This window comes from Anser anser (assembly GCF_964211835.1).
Source record: "Anser anser genome assembly, chromosome: 23".
Lineage (NCBI taxonomy): Eukaryota > Metazoa > Chordata > Aves > Anseriformes > Anatidae > Anser > Anser anser.
The window spans coordinates 1,506,834-1,517,792 of NC_139744.1; the positions used below are offsets into that span (position 1 = coordinate 1,506,834).

General features: G+C 67.7%; 1 protein-coding gene across 1 annotated transcript; it reads right to left on the minus strand.

Annotated features, from left to right (window-relative positions):
• Positions 1 to 3,578: 3,578 nt before the first annotated feature.
• On the minus strand, positions 3,579 to 8,355 carry LRRC3C (leucine rich repeat containing 3C). The gene is made up of 2 exons (XM_083809210.1): positions 8,254 to 8,355; positions 3,579 to 6,157 (listed from the first exon to the last, which is right to left on the minus strand). Exon 2 carries the CDS (start codon positions 6,077 to 6,079, stop codon positions 5,297 to 5,299), a length of 783 nt encoding a protein of 260 aa, XP_083665336.1. The 5' UTR covers positions 6,080 to 6,157; positions 8,254 to 8,355; the 3' UTR covers positions 3,579 to 5,296.
• Between the last annotated feature and the right edge of the window lie 2,604 nt (positions 8,356 to 10,959).

Genomic DNA, 10,959 nt, shown 5'->3' on the forward strand with positions numbered 1-10,959 from the left:
CCCCCACGCAGCAAGAAAACAGCAACCCCTGCTCACCTGATTATAAGGAGAGAACAAAAAGCTCCTCCTGGGGCAGGAGGGCACGGGGATGGTGCTGATCCAGGGCACCTGGTGCTGATCCAGGGCACCTGGTGCTGCAACGCATCCCATCTGGGAGGGAGGCTTTGCGGGGGGGCAAACACTGGGGGCAGTGTCTGGAGGGGGCAAAAGGGCTCCTGCCCCAAGCTGCTTCCCTGTGAAGTGGCTTGGAAAAGCACCAGGGTGTCCCTTCTGTCCCCAGTAGCCCCAGCTGGTCCCGTGGGCGTGCTGGGCTCAGTGAACAGGGACAGCCCCGGCTGCAGCTTCGGGGCTCCGAGAGGACACGCGTTGGGGGCGCGAAGCCCCCCTGCAGCCGTGCTCCCGGGGGGACAGGGGGTGCAGCGCACAAGCGGGGCTGTTTGATTTGCTGAGTCAAAGCCAGCGGCCGGGAGCTGGTGTGAAATGCAAAGTGTGTTTAGGTACGGCAGCCCCCGTTAAGTTCCTCGGTGGGACCAATCATTTATAGAAAATTAAGCATATTTTCAAGTGCTCTGCTGAGCTGGAACTGGGGGGAAAAAAAAAAAAAAAAAAAGAAAAAAAAAAAAAGAATCCAGTACTGCTTTCTGGCACCTAAACCCTGGCCTGGAGCGAGGCCGGGGGAAGGATGGCAGGAGTCCCGCGGGTGAGACAGACAAACGGACACGAGGGGCAGCCCCAGCCCGTGGGCACGAGCGTCCACACGTCCCACCAGGGAGAAGTGAGCCTGGAGAGGTGATGGGGACGGCTCTGCAGGCCTCCAGGCTGCCCGTCACTGCCATCAGCAGGCACAACCTCCCCCAAAGCTCCCCAAAGCTCCCCAAAGCTCCCCAAAACCTCCCCCAAAGCTCCCCAAAACCTCCCCAAAACCACAGTGATCAGAGCCTGGCAGCAACCCCTGCCTGGCAGCACATGAGGGATGGGGAAAAAATCAGCAGCAAGTCCAGGGGGGGCAAAACGCTGAGCCTGCAACGACCTGCACGGACGGGCAGAGCTGTTGTGATCCTTAGCTCTGCTTCGCTTTCCCATCCCCTGAAATTAAATTTCCTCTTGCAGAAGTCCAGTGACCACATTTTATGCACAGCACCAGTCCTGTAACAAGCAGCATCGCAGGATTAATGAGTCCTTTGCAAGCAGTGAATAAGTATGATTCATTATTGGCAGCAATGCCACTGTAAATGGATTTTTTGTGGTGAAAATAAATAAATAAGCCTACATAACTGAAGGGCCGTTGATGAAGTGTAGGCCAGTTTTAATCACAGTGTAATTGCTGCCATCAGTTCTAATTATTTATAAATATTTTTATAATTGTGGAAATTAAACAATTAGACATCCTTCCTTCCCTCTTCAAAATCTAATCATTTAAAAGTTCAGGATGCGGTCTGGGGCCGGGAGCACCGAACGTACCTCGTGCACAGACCAAAACAGAATTGTTTTACCGTTCTCCTAAAACGCCTGTCCCGCAGAACGAAACGGGCACAGATCCTCCTCCACCCCTGGGAGCAGAAAGCCCCCGGCAGCCCCGAGAGCGGCCGAGGTGCCCCGGGAGTTCGTAACAAAGATTTAAGCGCGCGGTGAAACGGCGCAGAAGGAGGTCGTGCTGCTAATTCGCTCGTTACTGATCCCAGCAGATAAATCTACGGCGTGTCGGGGAAGAAATTACCCAGAAATGCGGTATTAACGTGGATGGGCTTACTGCCTCGATAAAAAGACACACATTTCCTAGAGCGCTGGGGGGGAAGGGCCCAGACCTCGTCCTTGCCCTTCCCGACCCGTCCCAGCCCCGCTCGGCCGCGGGCACCTCCTGGATCCCTCCCTGATCCCTGTTTCTCTTCTCTCCCCCTTCCTTGCAACACCCGAGTGAACACCCAGCACTACCGCAGGCATAAATTCCATGCCGCTCAGTCCGTCCTAAGAGACGTTCTCTTCCCGATGCTTATTGCAGATTTTTATGAGGTTTCTTATGTATTTTTCTCCCTGTCCCCCCGCACGGCCCAGCGGCTGCTCCACTGATCTGCTGCTCCCGCACCCCAGCCTCCTTCCCCGCGTGCCAGGGGCTGAGCTGGGTACAAACAGCAAAACGAAATCCTTTCGTTCGTTCCTTGGCAGCTTCGCACCGCCTCGCCCCCTGCCCCTCCTGGAAATTCCCTCCCTGGCGGTGCGGCGCCGACCTCCGTGCAGCAGCGCTCCCGGGCTGCCCGTGCTGGAGAGGCTCCTTGTGCCGGCACAGCACACGGGGTGTTCACAGCTCCCTGCACCGTGAGCGGGGACGAATCGGCCTCGCAGCCCCCCGGGCTCCCCCCGTTGCCCAGCAGCTGGGCAGAGAAGCAGGAGCCCCGATTGCTGGTGGCCCCACAGGACCAAAGGGCGAGCTCCATGCTGAGCCCAAAACACCCCAAAGGCAGCGCTCGGACCTGGTCACCATCCTTGGAGCCGGCTGCAGGTGACATTTCCAGGTTCTCTGCGGCAGGGATGAGGAATGCCGGCTTCCCTCCCCTGCTTGTGCAGGGGACGCTGCTTCTGCAGCCTCACAGCCGGCAGGACCCAAAACGCATTTAATGAAGCTTTAAAATCAATAGCACGGGTGCGGGAGGCGTTTCCCACCGGTGGAGGATTGCCGGTGCTGTGCTGCCACCGGGATCCACCTCCTTCCCGCTCTGCTCATTAGTGTCAGCTGTAACGAGCCTGGTATTTCCCATCCTAACAGCACCTCGGGCAGGGACAAGCCTGGGAGATGCGAAGGGGCCGGGGTGCGCACGCTGCGGTGCCGCGGTCCCCTCCTGGCTGACTCAAGGCACGGTGCGGCTCAGGGACACCGCCAGGGGCTTGGTGCTACCCAGACCCATTTTGGGGGGGGGGGGGGACACCAGCAGGACCGCGGGGAGCTGCAGCCCCCTGCCCAGCTGCTCATGGGGCACGGGAGGGGGCTCCCCGGGGAGCGGGGGCCGCCATCTGCTCGGGTTTGCAGGCTCTGCGGGCTGTCACGGCTGTGCCGCGTCTGGAGGCAGCCAAGTGACAGCGAAGGTCACCGTCCCGCGAGTGGGAGCTGTCGCTCCGCGTTAGGGCCTGGATTTCACCCTCCGTGGCACCAATTCTCGGCGTGAGCCGCGCAAGGAGAGCTGCCGGTGGTGCCAGCCACCGCGGTCCCTGTCCCTTGTGCCGCACGATGGCCCCAGTCTGGTCTGGTGGGGACAGGAGGGCAGGGAGTGGAGCGGGACCCCAGCGGCTGCAGCCTGGGGACGGGCACAGCCTGGGGCACGTGGCGGTGACCTGAGCCGCAGGAACCGAGCGGCGGCGCCTTCATTAATTCAAGGCGTAGGTTGGGTTACCGGGGGCCCGGGGTGTCCGGTTTCTGCAGGCACCAGGCATGGCTGGGCACGGCTCTGGGCAGACACCGGGTGCTGTGGGTGTCCTTGGCCCTTCCTTGTGGCAGGGGTGTCGCCGGGGGGCCCCGGCACGAGGCGCTGCGGAAGCACCCACGCACCGACGCGATGCACAACCACCACGCGCCAGCCACGGGCTCCAAAGTAAAAGCCAATTTATTGTATAAAGTAAGAACGTGAAAGGTCCCTTAAACAAAACACATATTGGGTCAGACGGTCCCGGCGGTGCCCCCACCCAGGTGTGCAAGCGACCACCCGGGGGTGCCCGCGGGGGCTCGGTCCGGTTCCCCCCAGCCCCTTTCCTCCACCGTGGGGAGGGGGCAGTGGCCGCATGGGCTGGGGCTGGGCCGGGGGCGTTTGTGCGTCACGGGGCTGCGCTGGGGATGTAGGCACTTGTGGGAGGGTGCGGGCACCGCTCCCTCCGCCAGCCCCGGCCGCAGGAGGGACGGGAGAAGAGCGGGGGCCCCGAGCCCTGCCTGCCCCCAGACGCACGGCGCAGCCGGGGCCAGGATCCAGCAATAAAAAGCCCCCGCTGCTCCGGGGCGGCTGCTGCCAGAGGATGTTCAAGCAGCTTTGGTTGGTGCTCTTGGTGAGTTAAGGCAGTTTAGCTTCAGTTGGTTTAAAAAAGGGCAAAACCAGCAAAAAACAGCTCTCAGGGGCCAGAAGGGTCCGGGTCTGGTCTGGCTTTGCTCCGAGGCTCCGCTTGGACCCTGCACGCCCCGAGGTGGGAGCGGAGCCGAACGCAGCCGGGCGCACGCGGGGCAGCCCCGGCGGCATGGTGCTTCTGGCCCATCTCTACCTACCGAAACCAGGAACCTGCAGCCCAATCCGGGAAGTGTCAGAAAGGGACGTTGGGGCTTTTTGGGGTGAGGGGAGATTCAGGCTCCTGCCAGCGGCACGGGAAGCGGGGAGCAGGCGGACGAGCGGCCGCCTCGTCCCCGTCCCAGCGCCGTCACAGTGACCGGTCGCAGCCGTGTGAGTCCTTGAGTAAGAGGCGGGAGCCGCGGCGGTGGCAGTGCTGCTGGGCTGGAAGCCCCGACCCGCGTGGTTTCTGGGGAGCACCGAGGGGGAACCCGCTCCCCCCATGCCCTCGGCCCCCTCCATCAGCACCCACCTCCCTCGGCACAGGGCTCAGCCCAGGGCAAGCTCCTTTCCCGTTTGCATCTCACAGAAACGCATGCTCAGAATGGGAGGTCCTGGTTTGACCCCCCCCCAGCACCCATCTCCGAGCGGGGGACCCCCTGCTGTGGGACCCCGCACCCCTCACTCCACCCGGGAACGGCCGGGGAGCAGCGAGGGCGGAGAGGGGAGATGGGGCCGCAGCGCCCAGCGCAAGGGACAGGAGCTGGGGCAAACCTGCGCCCGCCCCTCGCCTTTCCCCACCGCTGCGTCCCCCTGTCCCCTGTCCGTCGGTCCCGCCGGGCTGCAGCTCTGAGCCCAGCCCATGTCCCCCCAGGCAGGCAGCCAGGCGCCCTGTGCCGCCGGGAACATCCCTCGGGCGGCGGAGGGTAAGCCGGAGGGATTAAAACACTGATTTCGTTAATGCCCCAGGGGATCTCTGCAAAGGAAATAAAAAAGTTTGGAATGAAGTCCGAATGTCCAGCTTAGTCGGAGCGATGGCCGTGCGGCGGGGGCACGCTGGGGGTCTCCCCGCTTGCTTCGTCCTTGTTGCCAATAACCGCTCCCCGCTGCAGCCGCGTCCCCTCACCGTGCCCGACCCCGGTGCTCGCGTTGCTGCGGGCGGCCACGGCTGCCCCGGCCAGACACCGACTCCCCCAGAACAAAACAAAGCACGGCGATTTCTGCGCGGCGACAGCAGCCGGGAACAGCCCCGGCCGGCCCCGGGCCCCGCGGGTCCCTCACACCACGGTGCTGATGGTGGACGACTCCTCCGAGCGCCGCTGCTTGCTGGGCAAGGACTTGAGATATTCGAGGTGCCGCCGGGCGTCCTCCTGGTTCTGCCGCACGTAGTAGACCAGGTAGGAGATCACCATGGCGAACCAGCCGAACATGGTGACCAGCATGGCGATGTCCGTGGTCTTTTTGTACATGTTGCAGAAGTCCGTGTCCGCGATCACCTGCAGGAAGGCTTTGCCGACGTGCTCCTCCTGCACGGAGGAGTCGCAGACGATGCCGCCCGAGGAGCCAGCCACCAGCTCCACCGTGCGGATCAGCTCCTGCAGCCGGCAGTCGCACAGCCAAGGGTTGTTGGAGAGGTTGACCTTGGCCTTCAGGTTGCTGAAGGCGTCCTTGCTGACCGACACCAGCCTGTTGGAAGACAAGTCCAGGGAGTGCAGGTGGTCGCCCAGGCCGCGGAAAGCCCCGCTCTCGACGCCGGCGATGGCGTTGTGGGACAGGTCCAGCTCCAGCAGCAGCGGCAGGTCCCGAAAGGCGTCGCGGGGCAGGAAGGGGATTCGGTTGGAGTCCAGGTAGAGCTTGTTGGTGTCGTTGGGGATGTCTTTGGGGACCTCGGTCAGCCGAGCGTTGCTGCAGCGGAAGGTCTTCAGCCCCTCCTCCTCTGAGGGGTAGCAGCCCTTGGGGAAGGCGGCGGCCGAGCGGAGGCAGGAGGCCAGGAGGAGGACGCTCTGCAGGAGCAGCCACATGGTCGCGGAGCGCAGGAGGAACGGCTCCACCGGAGGCATGGCGCCGCGCTGGCTTGCTCACGCGGCCGCCGGCCCCTCGGCTCTTGCCCGCGGTGGTTTGGGCTGGAGTCGGTGCATCTGGGACGGAGACAGCAAGGGCACAGCGTCAGGCAGAGGTGCCAAGGGGCACAGGCGCTGCTCTGCCGGCGGTGAGCATCGCGCCCGCCCCGGCGCGCCCAGCCGTGGGATGGGAACGGGGATGGGGACAGCCGGCACGGCTCACTCGTCCCCCTGCCATCAGCGGCTGCGCTCAGTGTTCCAGCACAGCAGGATTAGGCCCCGTGGGGCCGAGCGACCACACGTCTCCTGCGTGCAGCAGCTGGGCTGTAACAAACGGACACGGCGCGGGCTGAGCCAGAGGCGGGGGTGAGATCCCCGCCAAGGTCACCGGCAGTGCGAGCGCTGCCTGAAGGCCAACGCATCCTGCAGAGGCGGCCGGCAAGCCCTGGCTCCAGCCGAGCAGCCTCTGCAGGCAGGGCCCCTGGGGAGCGTGATGGAAGCAAGGCGCGGGCAGGAGCAGCGCAGGTTCCCCGAGCGGTGCGGGGCTGGCGCGCAGGCAGGGCTCTTGCTCACCAGCTCTGCTCCCAGCGCTGCCCGCCCCGGGGACGCAGGCACGCACCACGCTTTCTGTGGGGTGTTTGCTTTGGAGGGGACTGGCACAGGCGGGTGGCCGGGCTGCGCTGTCCCCTGCCCTGTGCCACGCCAGCCCCAGGGCCGGGCTGCCCACACCACCCTGTAACCATGGTCCCCATCCAGCCCTTTATTCCGGAGGGGAAAAACGTCAGCAGGAAAGAAACAAAAACAGAAAAAGGAAATTCACAGGAGCTGAGCGTTTAGCAAGTTCCCAGGGTGGTGGCAGCAGATAAGGCCACGTCCGAGAGCGGCGAGCGCGCTGCCCTGCTTTCCCAGCCACAGGTCCCGTCTCACCGAGGGGCCGCGGCGGCAGCGCAGGCAGGGCAGGATGCAGGAGCTCTCCTCTCCCAGCATCCCGTGACTGAAGACACCGGCGCGGAAGGGCTCCCCGTGGCATGGCTTAAGCAGAGCTGTGCTGTGGAGAGCCCCACGCTGTGCTGCCCCGGGCATCTCCTTGGTAGCCTGCCCGCAGCCTTGGGGCTGTCCCCTGCACCCCCTGCAGCACCCCAGGGTACAGGGGTCCCACGTCCTCCTCCCTGCCTGAGGCTGTGGGGTTGCAGCTCCTTGGGGCTGGGTTTCCCCGGGGAGGCAGCGATGCTGCTCCCCACTGGTGGGGGGGCCCAAGCTCCCCCCAGAGCCATGCTGGGGGCTGCTGGGGCTGTAGGGGGGAGGCTGCCAGGCCTGGGATGGGGCAAGGACGGGGCTTTCTCCTCTCGCTACTCAGCACCGTAACTCAGCTCGACTGCACCGAAACACCCCAAGGTCGCGCCAGCGCAGAGCCGGCCCCGAGCACCCCACTGCCGGCACCCCTCGGGCAGGGAGCGGGGCTCGGAGCAGCTGAAGGGCACCGGGAAACCCAGCCCCACACTGACACCTCCGCCTGGCCGGGGGACCAGCCCCCCAAGTCTGCCAGAAGTAACCCGGGGAGGCGAGCCCAGGGCCGGGCACCGCTGCAAACGGACCCGAACACACCGGGACCGGTGACCCAGGAAAGGGGGGAGCCTCGTCCGCGGCACCCCGGGGGCTGGGGGACCCCCCCTCGGGAGGGATGCGGCTCTCCAGGGCCCCACGGGGGGCTCGGATGGCTGCGGCCACGGTGCTCCGGACCAGGCACGGCACCGAGCGCGGGCGCAGCCAGCCCGGTGCAGCGCCCTACCGGGGCGCGGAGTCCCCGGCCCGACCCCCGGGGGTCGCCGCCAGCCGCGGGGACTCCACCGAGGTGCCGGGGGGCAGCCGGGGCTGGCGGCGGCGGGGCCGTGCGGGCACCGGGACCCTCGGTGCGCCCGGAACAGCCGGGGATGCCCGGGGTTCCCCCCAGCCCCGCTCCAGCGCCGGCTCCGCTCGGCACCGGGGGGGCGCGTTGCGGGCGAGGGAAGCCCCGGTAATTCCCCGGGGGACCACCCCCGCCCCCCGCACCCCCGCCCCTACGCCCGCCGCCTCCCGCCCTGCCCCTCCCGGAGCCGGGGAGCACCGGGGAGCACCGGAGAGCACCGGGGAGCACCGGGGAGCACCGGGGAGGGGGGGTCCCGGGCCGGACTCACCTGCCGTGCGCCCCCCGCGGCGGCGGAGCGGCCCCGCGCCCCGGGCCGGAGCGGCCGCGCCCCGCGCAGCGCGGCGGGCCCGGAGCCGGCGGCGGCGGCGGCGGGGCCGGTGGGCGGGATCCACCGCCCGGGCCTCCCCGGGGCTCCCCGCCCCCGGCCCGCCCCGCCGGGGGGCTGCACGGCGCCGGGCACCCCCGCCTCGCTCCCGGCTTCTCTCCCCGGCCGGCCCCGGGAGAGGCTGCGCCGCGGGACCCCTGCCCCGGGGGTGGGATGGGTTTGGGGGATGGGGGGGGGAAACACCGGGGGGACCCCCGAGCCCCCAGCCCGGGGGCAGCCGCAGCGAACGGAGCCGCGGGGGAGCGTCGAGCCCCCCCGGGTCCCTACGTGGGAACGGCGCTGCCCCCCCCGCCCCCCCCGGAGGGCGATGCCCGGAGCTGGGCTGTGCCCCCCGCCTCTGCCGGCTGCCCACGGCTCAGCCCCGGGGACACCGGGAATCCCCCCAAGCCCCCCCGCCGCCGCCGTTCCCCCTCCCGCGCCACGGAGCGCGACCCCTCCCGGCCGCCGCCTCCCGCGGGCACCGGCATCGCTTACCCGGGGAAACCCGAGCCGCGGCGGGCAGCGAGGCGGCCGCAGCCCGGGGGGGGGGGGGGGGGACCCGGAGCGGGCCCCCAGCCCAACCCCGAGCCGCCCGGACCGGGGCTCTCGGGGCTGCGCTCAGGACCATGGAGAGCGGCCGCCGTTACCGGGCCCGGCCCGTTCCCGGTGCCCCGTTCCCGGCTGGGGCCGCTGCACGCAGCCGGCAGCACCGGGGCTCGCCCCCCCTGCCCCCGCGGGACACCGGGCACCGGGGACGAGGGGACGAGACCTTGCGAGCAAGGATGCCGGTGACCCCCGCATCCCGGTGCCCGTTCTCCTTGGAGAGGCCGCACGTTGCCACCCCGCCGCTGCTCCGGCGGATAACCGGTTTAGGAGGCGCCTGGCCTGCATCTGGCTCCATTAGGACAACCGAAGCTGACGGGAGGGCTGGAGCCAGGCGCTCCCCGGGGACCCCCACGTTCCCCCCCCCCCAAGAGCTGCCCCGGGGCTGCCAGGCCCTGGCAGGGCCCACGCTCCCGCCGCCGTCTCCATCGCTGGGGCTGGGATCGCAGCCAAGCCCGCGCTGGGGCATCCTCCTCCAAGGCTGGCGGGCAGCAGGCAGGGAGCCTCCACCTGTCCTCAGGCTCCTCGGCTCGCGTCTCCCCACGGCTGGCCGGGGAGCGGAGCAGCCCCGAGCTCCCCAGTACCGCTCCCGGTGCTGCCGGGTGCCGTGCCCGCAGCAGGACCGGAGCTGGAGCTGCGGCAGCGCCAGGCGAGGCAGCCACCAGCTGCAGGAGCGGGGCTGGAGGGAATCACGGACGCATCCAGACCGATGCTGGGGCTGCTGGAGCTTTTGGCGAGCCCCAGCTGATGGTGGCCACGAGGAGCTTCCTGAGCTCAGCCCAGGGGATGTGGGGGGCACCGGCGCTTCCCCACCCTATGGAGCCTGAAAACCCAGAGCCTGCAGTGCAGCGCGACCCCGCGCGGACCCTTCCCTGCCGCAGCCAGCACCGGCTGGCTAAAAATAGGCAGCACCGGCTCCCCGCTGCCAATATGCAGCTAAATATAGCCGGTACCGAGCTGGCAGCGGGACCGCGGCGGCCGAACGGGAGGGGAGCATGGCCCCCAACATGGGGGTGGATGGGGAAACCACGCAGGAGCAGCCCCCCTGCAAGCAGGGAGCAGCCAGCCCGGGCTGCGGGTGGGGGGATGGATCCTCCTCCCCAGGGACCCCTTGCCCCCAAATTCCGGGGTTCCCTGGGTGGGTGAATCCGGGCTGGGGAGCCCAAGGAGCGGTTCCCCTCACTGCGCTCCCACCGGCAGCGACAGAGAGGCTGCTGCTGCTGCTGCATCACTGAGAGGGATTAATATTTATGGGCGTTTAAAAATAGCCGTCGCATTGTGCTTCCCCCTCACGTGCGGAGTCAGCGGGGTGCGGGGAAGCTGCTAAATTAGATGTCACCGCGCAGAGGGAGCTGCTCAGTCAGGCAGGAGCGGGGATAAAAATAGAGCCTGCCATGCGTGCGTGGCTCCCCTGCAAAGCAGGGCCGGCTCCCGCGGGATCCCCCGCCTCCGCTCACGGCATCCCCGCACCTCACCGCGCTGCCGCGGGCACCCCCGGGGCACCTGGGCAGGGACTGGGTTTTCCTGGCCCTGAGGGTGGGTCCCCCGTGCCCACGGCCATCCGGGAGCAGCCGCCGGGGGAAGCTCTGGCTGCGGGAAGCCACCCGGTGCCTGCCAGCGGCACGTTGCCAGCGCGTGGTGCCCTGGTCCCCATGGCCCTGCCGTGCCCCGCTGGTGCACAACCGCGGGGCTGGGGCCAGATCCAGAGCTGGCACCCACTGGCACCGCTGCGCCATGGCTAGATGGGTGCACAGGGGGTCTGCGGGGCCCCTGCCCGCATCCATTCCCTGCGGATGGGTGTGCGGCCACCCTCAGGCCCACAAGGACACTGGCACAGGGTGTCCAGCCCTGGGCAGAGCAGGGGAAGCCTCGAAGCCTTCAGCACAAGGCGGCACCGCAAACTCCTCCATGCCAGAAACAAGACCCCAAAAATTGGCTTCGCCGTGTGGCCAGGGAGGGCTGGCAGCAGCCGTGCCGAGCTGGGGGGCTCTGAGCCATCCTGGTGGA

Excerpts from the sequence above, each read along its gene's own strand:
- LRRC3C (XM_083809210.1), bottom strand. The coding sequence starts at position 6,079 with ATGCCTCCGGTGGAGCCGTTCCTCCTGCGCTCCGCGACCATGTGGCTG.